Source organism: Dendropsophus ebraccatus, chromosome 13 (assembly GCF_027789765.1).
Source record: "Dendropsophus ebraccatus isolate aDenEbr1 chromosome 13, aDenEbr1.pat, whole genome shotgun sequence".
In the NCBI taxonomy this organism is placed as follows: domain Eukaryota; kingdom Metazoa; phylum Chordata; class Amphibia; order Anura; family Hylidae; genus Dendropsophus; species Dendropsophus ebraccatus.
Genome location: NC_091466.1, coordinates 29543152 through 29571127, shown reverse-complemented (window position 1 = coordinate 29571127; position 27976 = coordinate 29543152). Strand labels below are relative to the sequence as shown.

General features: G+C 44.3%; 1 protein-coding gene across 1 annotated transcript; it reads right to left on the bottom strand.

Annotated features, from left to right (window-relative positions):
* Window positions 1-27969, bottom strand: GOLPH3L (golgi phosphoprotein 3 like). Its single transcript, XM_069949263.1, has 5 exons — window positions 27839-27969; window positions 23083-23251; window positions 9855-9986; window positions 5709-5823; window positions 1-1866 (listed from the first exon to the last, which is right to left on the bottom strand). The coding sequence occupies exons 2-5, from the start codon at window positions 23248-23250 to the stop codon at window positions 1439-1441; spliced, it is 843 nt and encodes a 280-aa protein (XP_069805364.1). The 5' UTR covers window position 23251; window positions 27839-27969; the 3' UTR covers window positions 1-1438.
* Window positions 27970-27976: the final 7 nt, after the last annotated feature.

Here is a 27976-nt window from a genome sequence, read left to right as displayed (position 1 = left end):
TTTAAAATAATATACAGAGTTTTATTTTAAAGATAATTCATAGACACAACAAATACATCATCACTTTGGTCCTGTATACACTATTATCCTGTTATTCCATCATTCAGACCATACTCATCAGCCACTTCCATGTTGAGGCCCTGGAATTCAAGGCATAATCCGGGCTGCCTACATAAAACATTCCCTAAATGAAAATTTACAAAAAAAAAAAAAAAAAAAAAGATATTTTTCAAGGTATTCGATCGTACAGTAATATTAAATCTAATTAAAGAATATATAATAGTAAACGAAAATAGAAATAGTAATGATATAATAGTCTGAAAACAAGGCTTCATGAAAGAAATCCTCAATGTTTCTTCCAATACATAGCAAAAAAAAAAAAAAAAACCTAACTAAAATGTGAACCCCATTACAATGCAACAGGTCATATGATCAGGTCAGCACATGTCGCTCCTTACCATTTCATCCCAGCGTTAGAACGTCATGAGTTCATTGTAATGCTAATGTGACTCTTTATCATGAACCTGCAAACTACTAACCGTAAAGGTGATCCATAACTGTAATGAAAAGTCAGCTCAGAGACCAAAGGATCAGTACTGCGTCCACATGAGAACACCTACAATGATGGTGGTCTCACAAATGAGTGGTGGTGGTGGTCAACGTGACTCATGGGAGGTAACTGACAAAGCCAGTAGACCAGGGCCCCTGGATAACAAATGGCCCCATCTATGCCACAAGGCCGTAAATAAATCACAAAAGGTCTCAATGTAGTGTTCCAAATGAGACCGCTTTATTTTTTTTTCGCTGTATGAAGGTTACATTATAATATAATAATAATAAGAAAGTTATAGGGGCGGTCTCGTTACCTAAAAGCAAAAAAAAATAAAAAATTAAAAAGCATACAGTATGTATCATGGGTCCTCACTGTGCAAGTCATACATATCCTTCAAAAAGTCTACAGAAATTGTGTGTTCATCATAGAAAACATGACACTGACTACATACACTAGTCACTGACTAGTGACCAGGACTGGCCAAGAGTTTCGAATCAGGAAAGGGCAGGTGGTGGTGTGCACCAGCCGTACCAATGTACAGTGCCCCATACCCTGGTATTACTGGTGCTTGATTCACTGAAGACTCCAAAAGGTTTTGGTTTTCAAGTAACCCTTATTTACTGACTATTAAGCTCTAAATAATAATAATAAAAACTAAACAAAAAAAAAATGTATTGAGCCCACTGCTTCTATGAACTGGATCAACACACCAAGCATTTCTGAGATGTGGGTAGCAGATGGAAGAGTATCATGGGGGTGGAGGGTCACAGCCCATGTTCAAGCAAAGTTTTCAATCTCTGTGTCCCTCCTACCCCACTGAATGTCCTGGACAGCGATAGGGGTGAATTCTTCATCCGATTTGTATCCCCTTCCCCATCACTGATCTTAAGATTTGTTGAAAGCTGACAGTACGGCCCAGATCATTTCTGTGCAGTTGGGCTTCATGGCTTCCACGTCTGGATCCAAATCTAGGAGGTCCTTGGATCTGTTCATAGCCATGTCATACTTGTCATCTGGCAGAGTGGAGAAGGCGTTCTCCAGGACATCAGAGGAGTGGGCCAGTACCAGCAGGGACAGTGTCCGTTTGTCCATACGATGTGGGTCGTTCACCCACTTTTCTAGAAGAGCTTCTTGCAGCTTCTTCACCAGTCGTTGCTTCTCTGTGGTGTTGGTTACAGGGTGGGTGGTCATGTCAAAGAGCAGGAAGTTTTGTTTCTCTGTGGTCAAGATTCCCTTTTCCACCAAGCTTTTAGCGATGCGTTCTCGAACATTCCGGAGTTGGTACTGAAGCTTGAATGGGTTCCACGTTTCGCCTATTTAAATCAAATAAAATGTCAAATGTAATGCAAGAAGGTTGTTTTTTTTTTAAATTTAATTATTATACTGGAAATGATCTAACTTAAAGGAATATTCTGGTGAAGTAAAAATATATATATATATATATATATATATATATATATATATATATATATATATATATATATATATATATATATATTTTTTTTTTTTTTTATGTTGCTAGGCAGGATGTAAAAATAACGTTAAAAATTTTTTTTGGCCTACTCTGGTCCCCTGCAGCTCATCTCCTCTCCTTGCTTCCATTACAAGAAGTTGGAGCAGGATCTGCTCACTCAGCCACTCATTGGCCGAGACAGGACACTGCTCGATGATGGAGCCGGGCGGAAAGGTTCCACTCTGACTCCTCATATCAAAAGGAGAAGATTTCTATCCACCTATTTATTTAGTCGGCTTTCATTTTTGAAATTGGGACAGGACGTGGAGCCCTGCCCCAACACGGACACGCTTACTGGTAGATTGGATACAATGTACAGGTGATATGGTTATGCTGCTGATATGTTACAACTTTGGTCAAAGTTTTTCCTGAAATTATTGTATTCATTTCATCTTATAAGATGCTTGTGTCCTCGCCGGTATGATTCCCCAGTCTTACTTACTTTTTTTTTACATCATGCCCAGCAGTATATAAAAAGGTTTATTTTACCATAGTGCCTCTTTTATAATAGTAACCGTGAATGACGCTAAAGCAGATAAAGGTTATGAATCAAATATAACCTCTGAAATTACCATCAGTGAATTAAAGGAAAATATGTTATATAACAGGAAATGAGCAGATAAACACAACCACCAGGGTTTGGAAATATATGGTCATAATCCATAGACCAGCCTCTATACATGAGCCTAATGTGAACAAAGCACAGACTTCAATGTGCCCCTTATCAATGGAAGGTAGATCAGTCTGTAGGATAATGGAACATTATAGGTCACTATACATCCTATACTGTAGCTGTCCGTGTTCACCACTTATAGTGGGTATGGTGCTCATTCACCTGGCCACCAAGAGAAGACGTTGGTAGAGATGGGGTCGGGGATGATGTAAAATCACCAACAGACTCCTTTGTCTCTGGCTGTGGCTTAACCCTCCCCTCCTCATAGACAGCACAGAATCCCTCTGCTGGGCTGAACATTCCTGTATATGGGGAGGACAGGGGTCGGAGGGGAGACATAAAGGTCGGCTAACGTTCAGCCGTCAGTTATTGAAGGTGTATGCCTAAAGACCCCATTACCCAGGCTGATAATCGGCCAAAAATTGGCTATTACCTTGTGTAATAGGGCCAGTGATCAGCCCGTTCATTGGCCGATTAGGTTTTTCGACTTAAAAATCATTGTCCTATTACATGGAGAGATGAGTGCCCAGTAAAAAACTGCTCTAACAATTTATCAAACTACACACAGACAGCATTTTGCACTGGAAACTCAGCGATTTTCCAGGTCCATAAAACAAAAGTAATGCTGTTTCTTAAGTAACAATAGAGTTGATGGTTGAAGCCACCCCCGGCGTCACTACTTCTGCACATGACCTGCCGAGGTACCGTCAACTGTCAGCTCTATTGTTATATAATGACGAGCAAATTACCTCTGTTTGCAGTGTGAACCATGCTGTCCGGGTGTAGTGTAATAAAGCACTTTTATGGGTTTCATGTCTTGCAATTCTGTTACCAAGTTTGTGCAAATCCTCAGGATTCACATGTCTGTCTTCAGTATGGGATATGGATAAGAAAATCCCAGCACTCACCTAGTCAAGTTATGCTTGTTTTATTATGTGCAAAATATCAAAGTACAGGAGGACGCGTTTCGGCATATGGCCTTCATCACCTGGAGCTGATGAAGGCTATATGCCAAAACGCGTCCTCCTGTACTTTATGATGTTTTGCACATAATAAAACAAGCATAAGGTCACTAGGTGAGTGCCGGGATTTTCTTATCCACTATGTCTGGGACGCCATCCCACCACGAGCACCACCACTACAGAAGTGCCGTCTCCCCTACAATACAAGATTCAGTCTGGGATACAGGATCTGCAAGACTGACTGTATATCATGGACTGAACTCTTATGGGACTCCCTGCATCATAATTCATACAGCCTACAGTGTAGGGGCTGGGTGCCCCCTGATGTCACACAGGAGCAGACGCAACTGACTGACATGACTAGGAGCTGGCCGTCGGTCCTGTGCTAGGGATTAGTGCATTGTTTAATAAAGAAGAGGTTCTGCAACCTTTGCTCACCAGTGACCAGTAAAATGGGTATACGGCAGTAAAATACCTTATGCCCCATCCACAGAGAAGGGGGAAAGTGCAATATTGAAGGGGGACCAACCACTTGGACCCCACACACGATCTCCAGGACAAGGCACAGACTCATTGTGAAATGAGCAGCCATCCGCTTATGGATGCTGCAGCTCTATTCATTGCCTGTGAACCTGCTGAAGACATTATCTGGCAGCTCCATAGACAATGAATGGGGCAGCAAACACTTAGTGCCCTGTTCTGGAGATGGCATAGGGTCCCAACAGGCGGGTACCCCCGGAAACTAAACATTTATCCCCTAGCCTGTTAGTAGATGTTAAGTCATTTTAACTTGGAGTCCCCCTTTAGGCAGAGATGGTGCAGTGATGCCAGAATCAGACTTAAAGGGAAAATAACACGTTAAAAAAGTCTCCAACCTGATGTTGTGTTTCCATAGTGCACAGAACACTGAGGAGAAAGGTCATTTTCTTACCTTAATTCTTAGCACTGTTTTGAGGAAATGTTGACCCTATTTTACATGCAAATGAGGAGGTTTGGATCTGCCCTGGCCTACTCACCCCTCCTGATGAATATTGGGGCGGCGCTCTGCAGTGACAACACCGCAGAACATGAAACATTAGAAGGGCGGAATGGATCAGTGCCCTGAGGGTTGTAGTCCCCTTGTGCACCAAACCATCTCATTTGCATATGGAATAAAGTAAGGATTTCCCAAAATGGCGCTGAGGATCAAGGTAAGAAAATTTCTTTTATTTTCAGCATGTCCTGCGCTACAGGGAAATAACTTCAGGTTAGAGACTTCCCTTTAGAGGGGTCTTTTTCTTTCAAATCAACTGGTTTCAGAAAGTTATATAGATTTGTAATTTACTTCTATTGAAGAATCTTAAGTCTTCCAGTACTTATCAGCTGCTGTATGTCCTACAGTAAGTGGTGTTTTCTTTTCAGCCCGAGACAGTGCTCCCTGCTGCCACCTCTGTCCATGTCAGGAACTGTCCAGAGTAGGAGAGGTTTTCTATGAGGATTTGCTACTGATCTGGACAGTTCCTGACATGGACAGAGGTGTCAGACTGAAAAGAAAACACCACTTCCTGCAGGACATACAGCAGCTGATAAGTACTGAAAGACTGGAGATTTTTCAATAGAAGTAAATTACAAATCTATATAACTTTCTGACACCAGGTGATTTGAAAGAAAAAAGTTTCACCGGTGTACCCCTTTACCATTGATACAAATAAAGAACTGAAAAATACGGCTGTTGCCAGAAGTGGAGGTACCAAACTCAGTTTCACAGTCTTATATACTGTCCCTGAAGATTGAGGGATCCAGATGTACTTTTCTAGCAGACTTATACACTGACTGTCATATCTGACCAGGAACCTGGATAGAAAACGAAGGCTGAGAAGTTGATTTTATGGAGAGGGACATCCCCTCCAGGTTCCCAGGTTGGAAGCAGCCTGATCAGATATTGATGGTCTATACTAAGAGCAAGCATCAATATTATAGCCCCAGAACCCCCTCTGATGGATGTTATATGACCCCAGGGCATCTCACCGGTGAGTAACTCTATCCAGCTTTGTACTGTTTCCGCAGGTTCGGTTGCCTTAATATGTTTCAGGGTCTCGTCTAATAAAACATCTCCTGTCGGGGCTTCTGACTTCAGTAACACCTAGGAAGCAAGTGGAAGACATTAGAGGCAGAAGTGATTCCCAAGCAAATCTGAACCAATCCAACCTGTTTCCCTCTAGCAGTTATAAAGCTACTACTTCCAGCATATTGTGGCGGTCAGGGAATGCTGAGAGTTGTAGTTCTGCATAGCTTGAAACCACTGGTCTACTGGTCTGGGTTACATGTTCACAGGGTCTCGTACACCTGTCCCACCATGTGATGGGTCCAGGATGTAGTCTATGGGACAGGTGATATTACTGTACAGGAAGTAACTCGCGGCAGTGCACACAAAGCAAATACCAGGCCTTATGTCACTACACCACACCACACCCTTACAGATTAGCAGAGTCTTAAGACAGCTGGGGGGGGGGGAAATTCAGGCTATATACACACACGTTATCACATATACCAAGCATGCGGATCCGGACAATGGGAACTTCCTCCTTTAAATGTTATATGAAAGGATTTGTTCAGGGTTAAACAGCGCCGCAACTGTCCACAGGTTGTGTGTGGTATTGCATCTTATTTCATTCAGCTACAATGCCACACACAACCTGTGGACAGGCTACAAAAATGGTGGAGGGTGTCAGGCATAAAACATATCAAGAAAGACTAAAGGATGTGAATCGGTAGAGTCTGGAGGAAAGAAGGGAAAGGAGGGGAGTGTTTTTAGAAAAAAAACGTGAACTCAAGAAAAATAGGACACAGTGAGGTTAGTTGGGGGAAAGATCAGAAGCAACGTGAGAAAATATTACTTTACTGAAACAGTAGTAGATACTTGGAACAAACTTCCAGCAGATGTGGTAGGTAAATCTACAATAACTGAATGTCAACCTGCCTGGTATCTATCTATCTATCTATCTATCTATCGATCCTAAGATAATAAGAAGGGAAATACTAAAAGAGCAGACTGGATGGACCCAGTGGTCTTTCTGTGCTGACAATCTTCTACATTTCTATACTCTTTGTAGATGAAAGCGGCCATTTTGGGGTAATCCTGGACAACCCCTTAAAGAAACACATTATAAACGATTCCCTAACACAGTCCGGCATCTGATAGTCCAGAATGTCTGATAATCAAGCCTAAAAAGGAATATAGGGAGGGATGGATACGAGTGATATGTTGCTACTTGGACATCTCTATTCCCTCACATGTGACACACACTCCTTTCTAGGAAGATCAAATACAAGTTATTGCTCCATGTTATCAGCCAACTAAGGCAGAAAATTAATTTTTTTCAATTGGTTCTCTCTTTTCAGTCTGTGTTGGAAAATAGTGTCATATCATGTTGTCTGGCTTATTAGATGACGGATGTTCTCTCCTTTGACTGCAGGATTTTAGTAGCCCCTTTAAGAAGTGTCGCATCCACCTGGTGACTAGTGAGTTAGGATCTGACTCGGCTTCACAGGGTGGTGTTGAACATCTGGAAGCCTGCCCTCTATTGACATACCAGATAACACCGTTTACTCAACCATTTTTAAAGATGCTCATTGTAACAGGAAATGTTAAGGCTTCAGGCACCTTTTAACTCCTTAAGGCCAAAGACGCTTTTTGTTTTTGCATTTTTGTTGTTAACACCTTGGCTTCTAAATACCATCATCCTTACAGAGACAGAACTTTTCACATTTCAAGTTAGTTTCTTTGTTTTTTTTTCGAATGACCACCATGTAATACCGAAATAGAGAATAAAGATAAAGGAGTCGATGATAACCATCTTGTTGGGAACCCTAAGTATGTTTCCAGGTAACCCCCCTCCCTCAATTTAAAGAGTACCTGTCACTAAAAATAACTTTTGACATGAGACATGTCAAAAGTTATTGACCTCAGCAGGTCTTAGGGCCCTATTACACGGAGCGATAAACAACTGAATCAGGCAGATTCCGCAGATTATCGCTCTGTGTAATGCTAAGTTTACATGGAGCAATAATTGGCCCGATCGTACGATTAACAATTTCGAAGTAACGATTTTTTTTTACAATGATCATCGTTCAGACGGTCCGATATATCGTACGGAAAAATAGTTTTGCGATCGCGCGCCCGCAGCCCAGCCCGCCCCCCCCGCACCGCTCCGATCGCCCCCCCCGGCCGCCGCTCCGATGCCCCCCCCCCCGCTGCAATGCAAGGCAGCACTGATTGGCTGAAGGGGAGCCATTTGAAATTCCCGGCTCATCTCTTCAGCCAATCTATGCACTGAAGATGGGAGCCGGGGATGTCGGAAGACCTGCTGGGCGGAGCAGGTAACGTATGCTCTTGGCCGCGGCGATGGGGGCGATCGGAGCGGCGGCGGCGATCGGAGCGGGGGGGCGATTGGGGGTGGCGATAGGAGCGGCGGCGGGGGTGGAGATCAGAGCGGCAGCGGGGGTGGCGATCGAGCCGGCACAGGGCGCTGCGGATGAGCGGGGGGCCGGACTATCGCGCGACGACTGTTTACGCGGAACGATCAGCGACTTTTTTGCGAACAACGATTTATGAACATGTTAAAAGATCAAAATGAACGATTTTTCGATCAATCGCCGCGTTTACATGTACGATTATTGTTCGAATTCGATAGTTATCGCGAAAATTCGCCCGATAATCGTTTTGTGTAAACGCAGCATAAGGGTCCATTTACACAGAAAGATTATCTGCCAAAGATTTGAAGCCAAAGCCAGGAATGGATTTGAAAAGAGGAGAAATCTCAGGCTTTCCTTTATGACCGGATCTCTGTTTATAGTCTGTTCCTGGGTTTGACTTCAAATCTTTGGCAGATAATCTTTGTGTAAATGGACCCTAACAGAGCGAACAATCAGCCAATGACAATGATCATCAGCTGATTGTTTCTTTTGGTCCAGATCTAAAATCAACAGCATGCAGCGCTCTGTGTAATAGTGATGCTTGGGTTACGGCTGATGATTGTAGTATAAAATATAAACTTACCTTACCATGTTTCCTGGTGTCCTCAGAGGCCTTCCCTGCTGTCTGCAGCTCTGCCTTCTGTTCTGGTCTTTGCAATGACAGCCAATCTCAGCCAATCAATGGCCAAGACAGCTGCCAATGGTGGCCGCTCAGCCAGTCACTGGCCGTGGCGTGTGATGTGCAGTCCTCACTGCCCGATAGTCGGCCTGTGTAATGGCCGATAATAAAAACTGTGTCTAATAGGACCCTTACTGTTGAGACCCGCTGTGATCAGGAGATATAGCTGGGGAGGGAGAAAGGCAATCGTGCCATCAACTCTATGGCCCTATCAAATTAACAGCTAATTACAACAATAAGTCTATCTACATTGTTGGCCACAATGATGACCACGCTGCTGCTGTTCTCACCAACTATATCTCTTGTTCATGGCAAGTCTCAGCAGGAGGAGCCGCTAAGATCAGTAACTTTTGACATGTCCAATGACATAAAAAAAAAAAAAAATTTGGATGACGTAAAAAGTTATTTTTAGTGACAGGTACTCAAACTATAAATGGATGAAAAAGAAACAGCGCCATTTTGTACTCAGGCTGTGCTTGGTATTGCAGCTTACCCTAATTCACTTAGGGTCCATTTACACAGAAAGATTATCTGACAGATTATCTGCTAAAGATTTGAAGCCAAAACCAGAAACAGACTATAAATAGAGATCAGGTCATAAAGGAAAGCCTGAGATTTCTCCTCTTTTCTAATGCTTTCCTGGCTTTGGCTTCAAACCTGGCAGATAATATGTCAGATAATCTTTCAGTGTAAATGGACCCTTAGACTTTAGCCCCTATTACACAGGGTTACTGGAGGACCAAACGAGCGGGTAAGTGCAGGGGAGGCTGCCCGGGTAAACGCTAGATCGTCTGGGCAGCCCATAGAGGATAGCGGTGGTCTGCAGCTGCCACTCCTATTCCACGGAGCGACAGCAGCATATTGCTACATCGTTCATGTCGGCTGATCGTTGCCTTCTATTACACGGGATGATTATCGGTCGTGACGGTAATAGGGCCTTTACCTGTTTGGGAGGAGAACCTATAAACATCTACAGTAACTGGCAGTGTTCACACTTGCAGAAGAATAGATGGTCTTACCCTTCTGTCTAGGAGACGTTTCTTTCGTAAAGTGGCCGGTTCCAGAACAACACGTCCTCTGAGGGCGAGCTCGATGAGGATACCTCCGCGTAGTCCCGATGATATGCAGTCATTCCAGAAAGATGTATAACCCTGCAGCAAAACAAGACATGTCAGGAAAAACTAGAAATCACAGTAAAATGGAATACTTTAAGGATTTAAAGGGAATGTGTCATCAGTAAGTGACCTAGTGTATAAAGAGTCACTGTCGTTAGACAAGTTAAAAATAATAATTTTCCACCTGGCAGAACTCCCCCTGGCCAACCCAGCTTCAGAGAAATTAGGGGCCATGGGGTAGGATTTGCACCTGTTACATATGACCTGGCTAGTGGCTATTCCCCTAAAGGGGTTATCCAGCATGAAACAAACATTGCTGCTTTGTTACAAAAACAGCGCCACGGCTACCTCCAGGTTATGTGTAGTGTTACAACTTGGCGACATTAACTTCAATGGAACCAAGTTACAATCAAACAAGTAAACTGAGGCCAAGAGTCATGTTGCTTCTAGAAGAAAGAGGCTATGTTTCCCCTGAGGTAATCCTGGATAACTCCTTTAAGATTGGAACCTTCTTTATGACAGTAAAGCAGTAGAGCCTCACTGGCAATCCTATTATAGAAGTGAATATATTGCCATTCCCTAATATTGTCATTATGGAAATCACTTCCCAGAGCTCCAGAGCGTTCTGACTGCCTACCCTCGAAATGTCACCTTTGTTGGAACTATTGGATTGCTATTGCTCTGTTTATGCAGTTCCTAAAGGGGTTATCAGCATTAGAAAAACACAGCTGCTTTTATAAAACAGCGCCACACCTGTCCTGAGGTTGTGTGTGTGGTATAACAACTTGACTCCATTCACCTCAATTGAACTAAGCTGCAATCCCACAACCAAACTGAGGACAGGGGTGGTGCTGTTTACAGAAAAAAAGTGGTTATGTTTTTCCAATCCTGCATAATCTTTTTAAAGGACACTCTCAAGAAGAAGAAAACCCATATAATGGACATAAAATACATGAAAACAATTAATATTCTAGGCCGAGCCCAACGCCTGAGGCCACAATGTGATGTCAGCATGCCCCCCTCTGATCCCTGTCAGGAAAATGATGTCATGGAGGAGAATCCACCCTATAACAATATCTACATCCTACGTAGTGTGACTAGAGGAAATGTCATGTATACACAAGGTCTCCATGACCACTCTTCACACTCCTACACCTCCAAGTATCATATCTCAGTACATATTAAAGAACAGGTTTCACATTTTTATTGTACTTCAGTCTCCTATAGGCTACCTATTACCGATCCCAGTAGTCGCCTCAAAGAAGCTGAGGTGTGTGTAATACACAAGAAATGTATACCAATAAACTTGTTTGCAGATGGTATGACCCCCCCCCCCCCATTCAAGACTTAGGGGGCATTCGCATTTTCTGTAAATATGGGGCTCCCGGCATCATTCTTCATCGAGATGCCGGGAGTTCTAAATTCTGGTCCACAGCACATCGCCTATGAATGGGCTGCAATCATGGAACGCGTGAATGACACATTGCTCTGCAACTCACCCCTCAATAAACTCTTCTGTATCCAATTAATTATTTCCACCAAATCTTTAAAGGGAATGTGTTTTGCGTTTTCTTTTATTCTAATCGTTTTCTATTTTCTCACTGTAATCTTTTAAAATTTTACTTTTTGTTCATTGTTATGGGGGGCTGTCATAATGTCTGGACTGTTCTTAACAGCATTTAGTGACATACTTTACAGCAAGGCTCATGGACATAGACAATAGACACACTCAGTCCCCTTGAGATGAATGTGAAACATTACTGAGCATACTGAAGAGGTCATTCCACAGGGAGCTGCTATTGTCTCCTTTATCTTCTGATGTCACATGATGCTGCACAGATCACTTTACAGCAGACTCCTCATTACTACAGACACAACTGGAAGTCTCAGCTTAGTTTTAGCCCCAGTGACGAGAATGAAAACGGCAAGATATCAGGACTATTTTATAATATAGATAGAAAAATGGGAAATAAAAAAAAAAAAAAAAAGTCAACAAAAATTCTTTAAAAAAATATGTTTAACATAAAAACATCTATACAGTCAGTCATTTAGTCTGATGACACATTCTTTTTAAAAGGAATATTTCCATTTCAACTAACATAGTTATACAATCGTAATTTGTTTAAAAATATATTAGTTTAGCAAACTTGCCTCCTACTGCTGATATGCTGCTCTTTCGCACTCATGACTGTCAGCTTGTTGTCAAGGTTACCGCCCAGCACTCAACTCTAAAAGCAGTGGTCTGACTGGTATGGTAAAGCTAGACAAAAAGCTTTAAAAAAAATATTAGTTAGGTAATACCCCCTTAATCCCCCACTAAGTCTACAGATTTCACAACTTTAATATAGTTGGCATTTAGATTGGATATGGTCTCTGTGGCTGATAAAAGAACTGCTGGCCACCAGTGTTAAATATAGATTGATAGATATTTTATTGGACACTGGAATTGGACACCTCTTACATGTTCTAATATTCAGTATCCAAGAATTTATACTTGCTTAATATTACAGTCACTACCATTATACATTTTTTAGGCTACAGGTTTTTTTTATTTTTTATTAGCATCATTTTTTTTATTATTATTATTTGTATGCGTCACCTCACTATTATTGTCATTTACTGACAAATTCCCTGGTATACACTCGATATTACACTTGAGTTATGCTATTTGCATCTTCACGTGTCCATTTTCCGGTAACATGTATTCTATATACACTTCTGTAATTTCATATTGTTAGGGAAAAAATAAAATAAAATCAATAAAAAGAATTTGAAAGAAAAAAATGTCTTGTACGGCAACAGCTGCAGTCAGCCATGATGCTGTAACGCTGCTTTAGGGTACAAACCCACACACCGTATACGCAGCAAATACGCAACAAATACGCAACAAATACGCAGCAGTTTGATGGTGAAGATTTAATGCTGAGTTCAGTTATTTAGATCTAATCTGCTGCGTTTTTGTTGCGTATTCGTTGCGTTTTTGCTGCGTATTCCAGCAGTAAATACGCTGTGTATACGGTGTGTGGGTTTATACCCTTAGGGTATAAACACACACACTGTATACGCAGCGTATTTACTGCTGCGATATGCAGCAAATACGCAACAAATACGCAGCAGATTAGATCTAAATAACTGAACACAGCATCAAATCTGCTGCCTATTTGCTGCGTATACGGTGTGTGTGTGTGTTTGTACCCTTAATAAGGGATATAAGGAACAAGTAGAAGTTGAAAACATTAAGGAAAAGCTGCAAGAAACTTTCCAGCTCTGGCCTCGGTAGGTAAAGAGTTAAGTGGACATCTCTGCTTATGCAAATATCCTCAAGTTAATTGCAAAACCCGTATGTGCCAAGCCTCGCAGATGTGTCCGACCTGTCCCGGATGTGTCCGTCAGCAAGCAGGGAACTGACTTGCGTCATCCCGAACCCCTCCACTCAGCTGCCTTCCATAGACTACAACTGGGATGGCACTCAGGAGAACGTTACCCCTAATGCAGCTTCCCAGGGGCATGTGAGTTTAAAGGGCGACAATGAGCCTGAGCTATAATATCCTTATGGTGGTTTTACACGGAACGATTTATCGTTCGAATTTGCACAATAGCGATCAAATTCGAACGATAATCGTACGTGTAAACGCAGCGAACGATCAAGCGACGAGCGAGAAATCGTTCATTTTGATCTTTCAACAAGTTCTCAAATCGTCGTTGATCATTCGCAAAAAATTTGCAGATCGTTCCGTGTAAACAGTCTTTCAACGATTTCACCTGTGTGTGAGATAGGCTTAAGCGATCGCAAAACGATCGCATAACGATTTTTCCGTACGATGTATTGTTCCGTCTTAACGCTGATAGTTATAAAAAAAACATCGTTCATTCAAAATCGTTAATCGTGCGAATTATCGCTCTGTGTAAAACCACCATTAGAGGAGTAAATTTTAGGTGGTCCAGAACTGTGCAATGAGTGGACAGACAAAGCAATGTCCACATACAAAGACATGATTTATCCAGCAAAACAGCTATTCAGGTTAATAAAAAGCAAAAAAGCACAGCTAAAGTCTTGCAAAAACAGCGCCACCCCTGTTGTCAGTCTGTGTGTGGTAATGCAAATCAGCTGCATCATTCACTTCAATGGAACAGAACAGCAAAACCCACACCCAAACTGAGGACAGGAGAGGTGCTGTTTCTTAAAAAAGAAAAAAAAAAAAAAAAAAAAAGGTGGCTAGGATTTTCTAAGCCTGGACATCCCCTTTAACCATTGCTTGTGGGTGAGATCTTGTCCGCAGGCAGCAGTTTCAGTACCTGCCCTAAGCATGGAAACACGCATGTAGAATGGGACCCTAATTTTTGTAAGCCAAAAACGGAAGAAAAGACTTCTAGGACTCTCTTGGGATTATCCAGGATTAGAACAGTGCCACCCTTTACTCAGTGTGTATGAGGTATTGCAGCTCAGTTCCACTGAAGTGAATGGAATTAGGGTTGGTTCACACTATGGTATTCACCTGGATAAGTTCCGGCGGATTCAGGCGCTCATACCCGTTCCCGGTGGCGTGCATATCTGCCCATGCCATAGACACCATTCTATGGTGGGGCCGATTAAGTGTTCCGCCAAAATAACTGACATGTCAATTCTTTTGGCGGATAGCGGAATTGGCCCACCCATAGAATGGTGTCTATGGAGCTGGTGGAAAGGCGACCGGCCGTGAGCGCATACTAGCAACAAAATCCGAGTGGATTCCGTAATGTGAACCCACCCTAAGTGTGTAATAATGAAAAGAAAATACTTTTTTAAAAAGAAAAAAAGCGGCTACGTTTTTCTAATCCTCGACAGGCCCAAGGCGGCCATACACTTTCAACTGCTGTTGGCCAACATCAATCTCATCCGACCTCCCCATACACAAACGTTCGGAATGGCGTTCCTCTATGGAAAGAGGAGGTGGAAGCAGTAGCCAGACAGCTCTGACAACTTATCTTTAGGAAAAGGGCTCCAAGCTCCACTTAACACTGCCAGAAAGTGAGATGATTGTTTTTCATCACTAGGGGGAGCTCAGCAGCTTACTGCAGACACATTTATTCTTATATTTAAAGAATCCTAGTGCTGACAATAAGCCCACGGCCAGACATGAGGGACATGACTACAGACTGACTGGCGTAAATTCCCACCCTTATTTCTGTGGCTCCGGTGACATTGTACACTTCACAGGGAGGGGTTGTCAGAACAGCGTCAGGAGCCTGTCACTATACAATGACAGGGAAATGCTGTTCCTTGCCTGGGGTGTGCCTGACATGGAAGACGCCACTTACGGCATGAACTCTGAGCTCAAATATTCATACAATAGTCTAATGCTTGCAGGTGTCACGTACGTCACAGTGGATGCGTGTAACTGAACCGCCATACACCACACCGCGATGGACGGAGATCATATATCATAATATATATCCATTCCTTATCTCTGCACACAGTCACCGAGCAGGAACTTTTATTGTCTATTGCATGACAGATTGTTATCCCTTTGTATATAGCTACATGGTTTATTACTGTACAGTTATCATAGTTGTGCCCTCATGCATTACAGGACTGCATACATATTCTCACTCTCTTATAGGTAAATACACCAACAGTACATCACTTTTCTGATATTTGCATGAATAGGCCGGCCCGCCACCAGTGGGAGGAAACCCCCTCCCCTCTATTATGCGGCTCCATTGATGAAGCCGTGTCAGGGGTGGGGGGGTGGGGGGCCTTCCTCCCACTGGGGGTGGGCCGGCCCGCCTAGAGTTCTTCTCCTCCGGCCGATGCCTGGTAATAGACCAGGCCGCAGATATAGATAGATCGACAGACACGTGGACAGTTCTATTCATGAGCAACACCTAATGGTACATTCGCTTTAAAAGGGGTTTTTGTTATCCAAAAACAGAACCACTTCTGTCCCCAGGTTATGTGCAGTATTACTGCTCAGCTTCATTTACTTTAATGGAAGTGGGCTGCAATACCACACCCAAGCTGAGGAAAAAAAAGAGTGGCGCTGTTTCAAAGGGGGGTGGGGGAGGCTGACCTGTTTTTCTAAACATGGATAAACCCCTTAACATTACATAGGCTGAGTTTACATTGTAAATGTAGATTATGACCGAGGAAATAAAAATAAATAAATGGGAAATATTAAGTAATATATTGTGTTATGGTCTCCATATTAGATATCACAGGCTTACCCTGGTTCCCTCCAGCAGTATGAGGTAAGGATACATCTATCCTGTAAGAACTCCTACTGTAATACAATACGGGTCTGCAGCTTTCCTGACGTGACTAGATCTCGCTCTACTCGCCTTACCTGTGCCGCAGGTCTGACACTCACTAATAATAGAAAAACGTGAAGTAGGCCGAGCTCTTATCTTATACCATCTCCACCCGACTACGGGATATACAAACCCAAGACCTTCCTATAAGGCGAGGATGTGGGCGTGAAAACAGGATAAACTGTCTTGTAGCCAGTCTGGTCACCCCCTCCCCCTCCTCCTTTCTGCTAGTGTTTTATTCTAAATTCTAAAACTGTGTCTGGAATCCCATTAAGTCTCTTGTTAATGGCCGAGACAATTCAGCCATTTTTACTAGCCCAGCCTTGTTTTATCACCACTGATAGGTCTAAGACCTTTTGAGCGACAAATAGCCATTTTATTCAGAGGAATCTTTTGAAAGAAATTGTCAGCACACAAATGTATATGGAAAAAAAAGTGATCAGCTCAGCACTCACAGGGTGGTGTGAACCAGCTGGCGAAAAAAATTACTGCAAATGCAAAAGAGTCGCCATGTTGAGATCCGAAGGTCAGAACTTCATTTAACTGTATGAGTGAGACGTACATTACGCGACTTTCTCAGTCGCCTGACACAGAGATGGGTAAGAATGGGCCGAGTTTAGAATTCTCCTGACCGGCTGTAATAACAGTGACCACATAACTTTATTGTACAATTGGCTACATAACATTGTGAGCAAGAACATGTCTGTGTGCAGATTCTCCTATCCCCTTATACTAAGGGGTTAGAGTCAGTGCAAGAAAAATAATATTAATAATAATAATAATAATAATAATAATAATAATAATAATAATAATAATAATAAAAACACACACAAATATGACTTGGGCTTTATTCACATGCTGTTGTGATGATGCAGAACCGTATCCATAGCACAAAAGACCCAGCCAACTAACAGCAGGTTATATGCATAGTACATGAAGCAATCCAAGTTAGGCTGTGTCAGTACAGTAGCATGAAGATTTGAACAGTTTCTAGAGCTCCCAACATCATAATAAGTGCGGATGCCGTGACTCCCAAACTCTGTCCCATAGCACATGGTCTATACATATGGACTGTGCACAGAACTTGGGGATGTAGCATGATGTACAGGACAAGGGGCCACGTATATCCAACATGTCGGACGCAAACTTTTTTCACTATAAAAATAGGCTGGATTCACATCTCAATGTGGTCATCTTCAAAATGTGGTCATCAATTTTCAAAATGTGAGGCTGATATATTAGAGATGAGCGAACCGGATTCGGGTTCGAGTCGATCCGAACCCGAACGTTCGGCATTTGATTAGCGGTGGCTGCTGAACTTGGATAAAGCCCTAAGGTTGTCTGGAAAACATGGATATAGTCAATGGCTGTATCCATGTTTTCCACATAGCCCTAGGGCTTTATCCAACTTCAGCAGCCACCGCTAATCAAATGCCGAAAGTTCTGATTCGGATGGACTTGAGCATGCTCCAGGTTCGCTCATCTCTAGTAGTAACGTATACAGGGAAGGACCAGGGAAATAAGGGAATGACCATCTCTCAAGCCAAGAGGGAGAACAAAGTCTTTAAGGGTGCCTTCACACCTACCGGATCCACAGCGGATCTCACTTCTGCGGATGCAAAGCAAGAACCGCTCCGGATCCGGTACCATTCACCCCTATGATAGCACATACTCGCAGCGGGATTAACATCCCGCTGTGAATATGTGCTTTAACCCCTCGCTGTCCGCAGCCCCGCGGCCGCATTAGCCCATCCTTGGCCGCATCCCCCCATCCCCCGCCGCATCCAGCAGCCCGCCGCCGAGAGCATAAAGTACCTGCTCGGCGGCACGGCTGCAGTGAGGCTCCCGGCTCCGGTCCCGCTAATGAGCGGGAGCAGGATGCGGCTGGGGATGGGGGGATGCGGCGGCGGGGCTGCGGACAGCGAGGGGTTAAAGCAAATATTCACAGCGGGATGTTAATCCCGCTGCGAATATGTGCTATCATAGGGGTGAATGGTACCGGATCCGCAGCGGTTCTCGCTTCGAATCCGCAGAAGTGAGATCCGCTGTGGATCTGGTAGGTGTGAAGGCACCCTAAAAGGGATTTCTTACTGTTGCACAGATGAAGCCACATACACTGGTTACAGGCAGCCGCCAACATTTGTCAAGGCTGTACATGACTCTAAGCCCTCGCACTAGGTAACCAGCTATAAGTATAAAATGACTTCCCATGAAGTCTCTTCCCTACTACTACATTCATATAGTGTTGCCTCCCACATTCTTATCTACAGGACTCACAGACTTTGCATTGAGAACATGACAACCTCATTCTCTATGAGTGATGAATTCCTTCAGCCTGCTGCATGACATTACATAGAATAAGGCAACGGCCTCTGGACGTCCGAGAAAACATCCTCATTTTATCATAATCCTTTAATTATACTGGGAAACTAATAATAGGAGAATGTCATAAAAGAGGATTAAAATAATCCACCCAAATACTCTACAACAGGAATATAAAAATAAAAAAGGACAATGGGATTAAAAAGGATATAAGATTACAGAGCTGGTCGCCATATGCAAAGGATTCTGGGGGAGTTTTATGGAGGCAGCAGATCTGGATTCATACATGAAAAAGTTGAAAAATGTTAAATGTTCACATCTCCCTTGAAAAGTGGGCGGTGCTTACAGCATAGGGGTGTGGCTTATGACCAACACCACTCTTCCTACAATTTATGCTAAATTGTATCTTAAATCTACACTAGCTTGATGAAAGCCTGGAGCATAGGCAGCCGCTGTGGTACCTGATATATTAAGAACTTTTTCGGGAGTTTTCTCATTTTAGTATAAATGACTATAGGCAGTCTCTCCCTGTGTTTTTTTTTTTTTTTTTTTTTTATAATTACCAGTACAAGTCATGTACTGGATTAGCAAGATTAAAGGATAAGTCTGGCAAAAATTTTTATTAAGGTATTGTATTCCCCCCCCCCCCCAAAAAAAAAAAAAAGTTATATAAATCACCAATATACACTTATTACGGGAAATGCACATAAAGTGCTTTTTCCTGCACTTACTACTGCATCAAGGCTTCACTTCCTGGATAACATGGTGATGTCACTTCCTGGATAAAATGGTGATGTCACAACCCGACTCCCAGAGCTGTGCGGGCTGTGGCTGCTGGTGAGGATGATGGCAGGAGGACAATGAGGGACACAGGGCACTGGAGGGACACTGAGCATCCCTCTGCCATCATCCTCTCCAGCAGCCACAGCAATTTCAGAGTTAAAAAGGGCAATGACCTTCAAGGATTTCTACAGAAAAATTGGAGGAGGAGGGGGGGACACAGTATAGACATGACATTTTTAAACAACCCCCCCCCCCCCCCCAATAGAATTCTATGGGAAAAACACCAATGATGCTGTTGAAAAACATGGAGCACAGGGCCTGCTGGGATTATACAAAACTATAAAACGCACTGGAAAATGACATGCCAAAAAGTGTCCTGCGGGTATGGTACTTTTTCCCTACTGACTCTTAGCTCATTTGGCCACAGTTTTTTTTACCCTAATGTTGAGCGAACTTTATAAGTGTCTGGCTTTGTCGACTTCTCCAAACCGGAATGCTCAGCATTTCACTCCGTGTCTGGATAAGTTGGATGCCGCCCTAGAGAATCTTGGAAAACCTGGATACAGCCATAGGCTGTATCCATGTTTACCAGGCAGTCCTCGGACTGCCTCCACCTTCTCCAGACACGGGCAGTTAAATGCCAAGCCTTCCAGTTCGTAGAAGTCGAAATAGGAGAAAGAGACCTTAGACAAGGGCCACACTTCCATTATAAAAAATTTGATCCAAATGAATCTTTTTTTTTTTTTTTTTTTTACGTACACAACAATGTGGTCTACCAAGTTTTTGTGTACGCTAAAAAAATGGATGCATTTTGGTCTGTTTTTTAATTTTATTATTTTTTTTTTAAATTGAAGTCATTGGGGAAAAAAAACAGATGCACACAAATACATCAGTTTTTTTTTTTGCATAAAACAGATGAAAATAAACTGTAACAAGGGTGAACCCAACCTATCTCTAAGTACTGTTATGTATGACTTTGTTGTGCCTGGTAGACATCTGCTGATACTTTTTGTCCTAGTTTTTTTTTATACTACTAGGCTTCTGCTTTTTATGTATTGCTAGGTTCTGCTTTTCCTGTACTACGAGGCTTGCGCAGAACTTTTTTCACAGCGCTGCTGTTGCTTTTTTTTTCTTCGGCCTCTACTAAGATGTACAGGGCAGAGCAGCGTCTATCTGGTTAAATATTAAATAAAAAAGCTGGATGGCTGCCACCAGGTCATTGGAGCATTTACAAACAGGATATGAAGACGGGGGAAAATATCACACATTTCCTTACTACGCTGCGGTGTTGTGCACTTATGTGGTTTTATACACTTCATAGTAGGTTGCTTTGCAGTGCACCGTGGGCCTTTCACTGCACTACCAAATGGCACTGTCCGTGTGCTTAGGGCCATAGTCACCTGACTGGCTGGGCTGCAGTACCAGACACAGTCATGAAGAAAACAGTGGCACTGTGGTGGTGGCTGAGCTGTATACAACACATAAGATCCTTTCAAGGTGCCTCTTTGCACATTGAAAATAAAAGGGCAATGACCTTTTAAGGAATATTCTATTTTGCTGGAGTTGTGTATATATACAATATTACACACAAACCTACACTTACCTACCCTCAAAGGGCTTCTTATAGTCATCTGCCACTGGTTTCTTCTGCCTGCTAGAAGCAAAACCTGTCTGTTCAGCAAGTAACTGGCTGCAGCAGTGTCTCACTAAGTATACTTTTTTCCTCCATTTTTATTCTGCCGCAGGAAAAAAAACATTAATTTCTTCTTATCAGTAAAAAAAAAAAAAAAAACTATTACCAGTGGCCTCCTCCACTTAGGACAATCCCTACTTGTTAGTAGGGTCCCCAAGACCAAGAGAAACCTGGTAGTAACTGTTTCGCTTTCCTGCAGCACCCCCACAGGCCTAATAAAGAATTACACAATGCCTAATATCATCAATGGGCTATCTGGGCAATGCTGGACAGAATAGATCCTCCACAGTGGGAGACTCTCTTTATGGCCCTTCAGATAATAAAATAGGTTTTCTAAACGGGACCAAAAGGAATGTCATTGTCTTTCCTGCCCCCACAGGGCACAGTATTTTACCATTTTATACCCTCCCCCCCCCCCTTCAGCAGACAGTTCTGTCTCTTGTTTATTTTAAGAGGTGAACCCCTATAAAGAGATCGGTCATATAACAGGTTCAGTCCATCCTTTTCACCATCCCCCATACAGTGCAATGCGGCTTAGCCTGCTTAGACTGGCTGCCATGTGAGTAAGCAGGAAATCAATGCACAAAGAAAAAGATAGAAGAATGATCAATTATAAACAACTGGAGAAACCGGTCAGAAAGAAAGGAGATTGGCAGAAATCTAGAGCACTGGGATCCTGTGGATCTGCTCAGATAAATGTGTTATAGATCCTGTTAGACATTCCTGCTGGCTGTATGTGGAGGCATGTGTGCTGTCACAGATCACCTCGCCCTGCCCGGGACTGGGTCACACTGACGGAGGAGCAGGTGCAGCGCTTGTTCATGGAAAGAACAAAAAACACAACCTGTATTGAGCAATAAGGCTCCAAGAGTTCTAATCTGGAAAGGTTACATTTTTCTTTTGCAACCTTTTCTATTGCTTTCTCCAGGATATGTCAAGTTTTTTTCTTTTTTTTAAAGGGCACTTACACGTTAAAAGGGAATTTTTTTTTCCAAATCCACTGGTGTCAGAAAGATACCTATTTAAAAATCTCAAGTCTTCCAGTACTTATCAGCTGCTGTATGTCCTGAAGGAACTGGTGTATTCTTTCCAGTCTGACAGTGCTCTCTGCTGCCACCTCTGTCCATGTCAGGAACTGTGGAGAGCAGGAGAGGTTTTCTATAGGGATTTGCTACTGCTCTGGAGAGTTCCTGACATGGACAGAGGTGTCAGCAGAGAGCACTGTGTAAGACTGGAAGCAATACACTACATCCTGCAGGACATACAGCAGATGATAAGTACTAGAAGACTGGAGATTTTTAAAAGTAAGTTCCAAATCTATATCATTTTTGTGACACCAGTTGATTACAGAAAAAGAGATTTTCGCTGGACAACCCCTTTAATGCACCTTAAACATGAAGCCATTTAGGACTGATAAAAATATTATAGCGTTGCTAGTATACAGCTCCTGTCCAGATCAATGTGTCTCCAAGTTCTGTGTTACTCCACTCCCTTTGCCCTCTCTCCTTGATAACCTACAGACAGTAGTAGTAGCGATGGCAGATGAATCAGGATTGGACTACGCCGGGTTTGTTTGTAGTCTGTTACCTTGGAAACACTTTGGTTTGCATAGGAGATATATACTGAGAATAGCTTTGGAATAGAGACTATCTTCATTGCAATACCTGGCACAGCTCCACCAATGTTTGTAAGGCTGGTTTTGGTACTGCAGCTCAGATACATTTGGGTGACTAGGGCTGAGCTGCAGTACCAGACCCGGACACACAGACAAGAGACTTGTTGTAGATGAACAATGTGAATGCTTCATCTTTTCATCAGTGGAATGGCAGGGGTCACATGATCACTTTATACCTTTTACCGCCCCATCCAGCACATGCATCTGTATGTAGTGTTACATGGCACCCCTGAAATCCATGGCCACCCATGGAATACATGGTGGTGCCACTCTCAAACACTACTATTCTCTATTACATTACAGAGTACTCAGTAGCTCCAGTTTCCACCAATCTCTCTTTCCCAACTTCACTTATTCCCCCCAGACGGTACCTCTTTATCCTTGAGTCCCAGAAGCAGAACCTCCTCCATAAGCGTCAGCCTCATGTCCTTACAGTCATCAGAGGTTTCTTCATCTTTGTCTTTGCTGGAATCATCGGAATCGGCCCTTCTGTCCTGCCCCTCATCTCCGCGCCGGCCGCGCCGAATTAAAGTGGTCATCCTTACCATAAAGAGAGATGAAGGGAAGACGATGATGGTAGGAAACTCGGCAACATGCTTTATATCAACATTACTTTACCTCACAGAACTAAATGGAAGAGGAGAGAGAAAATTTTTCTTTAAAATAGTTCACAAATGCCATTTCTATTTCTATAAAAACGCTGGCAGGACCTGAATGGCATCGGAACATGGAAGCAAGGTTTATATTTGAGCAATTCATAAATGAAGACTAGAGATGAGCAAGTAGTGAAATATTCAAATTTTCGACTATTGAGTCGAGTACCAAGACAGATTATCAAGCTTGGGGTTATTTACGCTAGAAAAAAGACGTCTTAGGGGCGATCTGATTACAATGTACAAATATATGAATGGACAGTACAGAGATCTTTGTAGTGGTCTTTTTACTCCTAGGTCTGTAACCATGACAAGGGGGCATCCTGTACATATAAGAAGAAGATTTCACCATCAGCATCGACGCGGGTTCTTTACTGTACGAGCGGTAAGACTGTGTTTCAAGACTCTTCAATGAGGCTCCACTGGCTCTTCTTTTGCAGCCTCTCAACTATACACTCCAAACACAATATAACCTTTACGTAACATGGAAAAAAATAAATTTCATGCACCCCTTTAAATCACGTTGCCTATGACAACCGCAGATGGCATAGGCAAGGGGGAAATCACACAGCACGGTCATTGTGTGTGTGCTGCGGTCAGACAGGTCTTCTTTAAATTTTTTTTAAAAAAAATCACCTGCCACTTCCATATGCCCTTATTACACATAAGGTAGTGTGGGTGTCTTGGCACACAAGGAGTATACAGCCGTATATGTAGCCGAATGCCCTACAGCAGGCAACAGGCGTTAGACTTTGTTATGTGGTGCACAGCACGCAGAAGAGTAGTACCACGCTTATATTTTTTGCCTTAGCACACAAGGAGTATACAGCCATATACCCTATACCAACAGATACACTGCAGCCAATTCCTCACAGTGTACTCCAGCTATCCATCTCTCTTAACACACTGATGTGCTGCTAGACAATGTAATATCAGTATATCTTTAGATAAATTTATTCTTTGTATAATTTTAGCCCCAACAAAGGCTTTTGGGGGTCCCTCCTGCCTAAAGTCACCTAACAACTGACTGTCTCCCTCTCCAAGCTCCAAGTCCCATCTGAGATCGACTCTAAAATCTACTATTCTATAACTGTATAGGTCACATGGTTTAGCCAGCCAATGAATGCAGATGCTTTTTTTTTTTCACTGCCTGCGTTCTCCTAGTGCCTGTCCCACACACCACCATAGTTATTGGTTAAAGGTGGGAGGGGATTCGAATTTTTACTGGGGTTTTGATCGAATACTCGCTCATCTCTAATGAAGACCATAAATAAGAGAGGAGTAGGAGCAAGTCATACTGTACATTTGCATACATTGTTATGACTGGCATTTCTTATGTCAGTCTTAAACGGGTGCTCTGGCAAAAAAATAAAAAACATTAGGTGATGCAGATTGCATAAAATCTGCAGCATACACAGTACATGGGAACATACCTTCATAGGGATATATATTTGGGGCTAGTAATGCAGCTTCCTGTGACATGCATGTGTGTATTTTGCCACTAATATATGAGCACAGGGCTAAAGCTGACACAGTGTGGTTCTCTGGGTGGACACGCCGAGCTGGTATTTACAGTCTCTTCCCTCGTTCTCATAAAACGATTAACTCGAGAGAACTTCCTTATGTAGGAAATATTTCAGGACATGCAGAGAATAACCTCGAATAGCGAGGAAATGCTAAGAGACCACCATCTAAGAACAGAGATTCTACCCCTTTAAATGACGGCATCTTTATTCTAATAAAATCATAGTTGCCCATTAATCAGTAAGGCGCTATAGGACACTAAGGAGAGGGTAACACCGTAAATTTCTATACTAATGGGCATATTAGATGTGGGGCACAAGTGCCCACTATAAGGAAGATGGTAGAGATACTATGACTATAACGCATGCCAGCTTACTGTCACAGATTGAGGCAGCATGTAACTCATCTCCAGGTAATGCGTCTGTGCCATGGGAGCAACTGTGGAGGATGACTATGTGATGGGGGTAATGCAGTCTGATTATAGGGACACTGGGACTGGTACTGAGCCTGACAATAATATGGGGGCACTATAGACAATCACATTATAAACCATTTGAAATGGCTGCAAATCTATTACTTTTTTACCCAGACACCCTGCAAAGAGAATTTCTAGCCGCCCTCTCTGGTCACATTAGTCACATGTAGAACGGCCATAACTATAACTAGGGAAGCCGTGTAACAGCCAGTCCACTTGTATGGCCACCCAGTATTGTCATATGTCAGAACTATGCAACCTAGATGGGAAGTGTCCCATAAGTCTCTGATAGCAGAAATATTAGCTGTCACCCAGCTTTCCCAGAAACAGATATAAGGTGATATACAAAAGGATAACCCTGATAGTATAGTGACTATACTGTCAATGAAATGGCTAACAGCCTTTAGAGCAGTGGTGGAGTCGCATGGCATCGTGACAGCATTCAGTTGGCGTCACCCTGTATACATATATGGACAGGGACAGCCATAAAAGTTTAATCCCTGGAGTCTGCTCCTGATCCTAGACTACCGGCACCCTCCGCAATCCCGGGGGACAGGCCGCTGGCACCCTCCGCAATCCCGGGGGACAGGCCGCTGGCACCCCCCGCAATCCCGGGGGACAGGCCGCTGGCACCCCCCGCAATCCCGGGGGACAGGCCGCTGGCACCCTCCGCAATCCCGGGGGACAGGCCGCTGGCACCCTCCGCAAGCCCGGGGGACAGGCCGCTGGCACCCTCCGCAAGCCCGGGGGACAGGCCGCTGGCACCCTCCGCAAGCCCGGGGGACAGGCCGCTGGCACCCTCCGCAAGCCCGGGGGACAGGCCGCTGGCACCCTCCGCAAGCCCGGGGGACAGGCCGCTGGCACCCTCCGCAAGCCCGGGGGACAGGCCGCTGGCACCCTCCGCAAGCCCGGGGGACACGCCGCTGGCACCCTCCGCAAGCCCGGGGGACACGCCGCTGGCACCCTCCGCAAGCCCGGGGGACACGCCGCTGGCACCCTCCGCAAGCCCGGGGGACACGCCGCTGGCACCCTCCGCAAGCCCGGGGGACAGGCCGCTGGCACCCTCCGCAAGCCCGGGGGACACGCCGCTGACACCCTCCGCAAGCCCGGGGGACACGCCGCTGACACCCTCCGCAAGCCCGGGGGACACGCCGCTGACACCCTCCGCAAGCCCGGGGGACACGCCGCTGACACCCTCCGCAAGCCCGGGGGACACGCCGCTGACACCCTCCGCAAGCCCGGGGGACACGCCGCTGACACCCTCCGCAAGCCCGGGGGACACGCCGCTGACACCCTCCGCAAGCCTGGGGGACACGCCGTGGACCCTATCAAACTGTTTGGGTTCCGCAATGTTCACTAAACCTGAACACTTCATCATTTGATTCCCCGCAGATGCAGAAGTTGGAACCCATTGGGGTTCGGAGATTGCGGTCAAACCCAAATAGTCTGACAGGTCCTCTCAACACTTAACCAGACTACGAGCACCTTCCATAATCCCAGAAGAAAGGCCACTGGCACTCTCCGCAATGCTGGTGGGCAGACTACCGGAGCCCTCAGCCTTTCCGGGAGGCACTCTACCTAAATTTTCCGCAATCCTGGTAGGCGCTCTACTGGCATTCTCCATAATCCTGGGAGGCACACTACCAACAATCCTGAGACAGACTACTGGCACCCTCTCCGATCTTGGGAGACAGACTACTGGCACCCTCCACAATCCTGACAGTGCGACTACTGACACCCGATTGGCCCAGGCAGTCCGACTACTGGCTCCTTCATCAGTCTTGGAGCTGTTTATTAGATAGCACCGAGCAGATTCTTGATCACACTGCTAAAAGGCCCCAGAATGTGCATTGCGGACACAGATTTGCCAGTGCGGTCAGCTGTGGGCACCATAGGGTAATCCAGTGCGGTCAGCTGTGGGCACCATAGGGTAATCCAGTCTGGCCAGCTGTGGGCACCATAGGGTAATCCAGTCTGGCCAGCTGTGGGCACCATAGGGTAATCCAGTCTGGCCAGCTGTGGGCACCATAGGGTAATCCAGTCTGGCCAGCTGTGGGCACCATAGGGTAATCCAGTCTGGCCAGCTGTGGGCACCATAGGGTAATCCAGTGCGGTCAGCTGTGGGCACCATAGGGTAATCCAGTGTGAGCCAGGATGGGCTGCCCACTCCCAGTAGCCATGGAGGGATGAGCAGTAAGGCTGCAGTTTGTTGTGATGACACTATGATATGGTGATAGCTGCCTGTGTTCCCGCCGGCTGAGCCTGCACCATGTACTAGGCTGGGTGCGGGTACTAGGCTGGGTGCGGGTACTAGGCTGGGTGCGGGTACTATAACATCCACAGGCTGAGCCCATGTAAACACATACAATAGCCATGCCTAGGACAGGAGCGCGCCGCCTATAAGCATACAGCAGCGCCTATATATTACCTATATATTACCTATATACTCCCCTCCAGCGCTCCCCCGGCTCTTACCTGCTCCACTCTCAGTTCAGCTCCTTAAAAACTTCACTTCCTGGTATGGGACACATCAGCTCAGGGCAGACAGCGCACCTTCACGTCGCTCGGTGACGCCAATAACCGACAGCATAATCCACCAATCAGATTGAGCAC

What these genes read in the sequence shown, in the direction of transcription:
- GOLPH3L (XM_069949263.1), bottom strand. Translation starts at nt 23,250, where the DNA reads ATGACCACTTTAATTCGGCGCGGCCGGCGCGGAGATGAGGGGCAGGAC. An exon ending in AACGTCTCCTAGACAGAAGG is followed by an intron (nt 5,824 to 9,854) that starts GTAAGACCATCT and finishes CTTGCTTCCTAG; the next exon opens with GTGTTACTGAAGTCAGAAGC. An exon ending in CTGGATAGAGTTACTCACCG is followed by an intron (nt 1,867 to 5,708) that starts GTGAGATGCCCT and finishes TGATTTAAATAG; the next exon opens with GCGAAACGTGGAACCCATTC.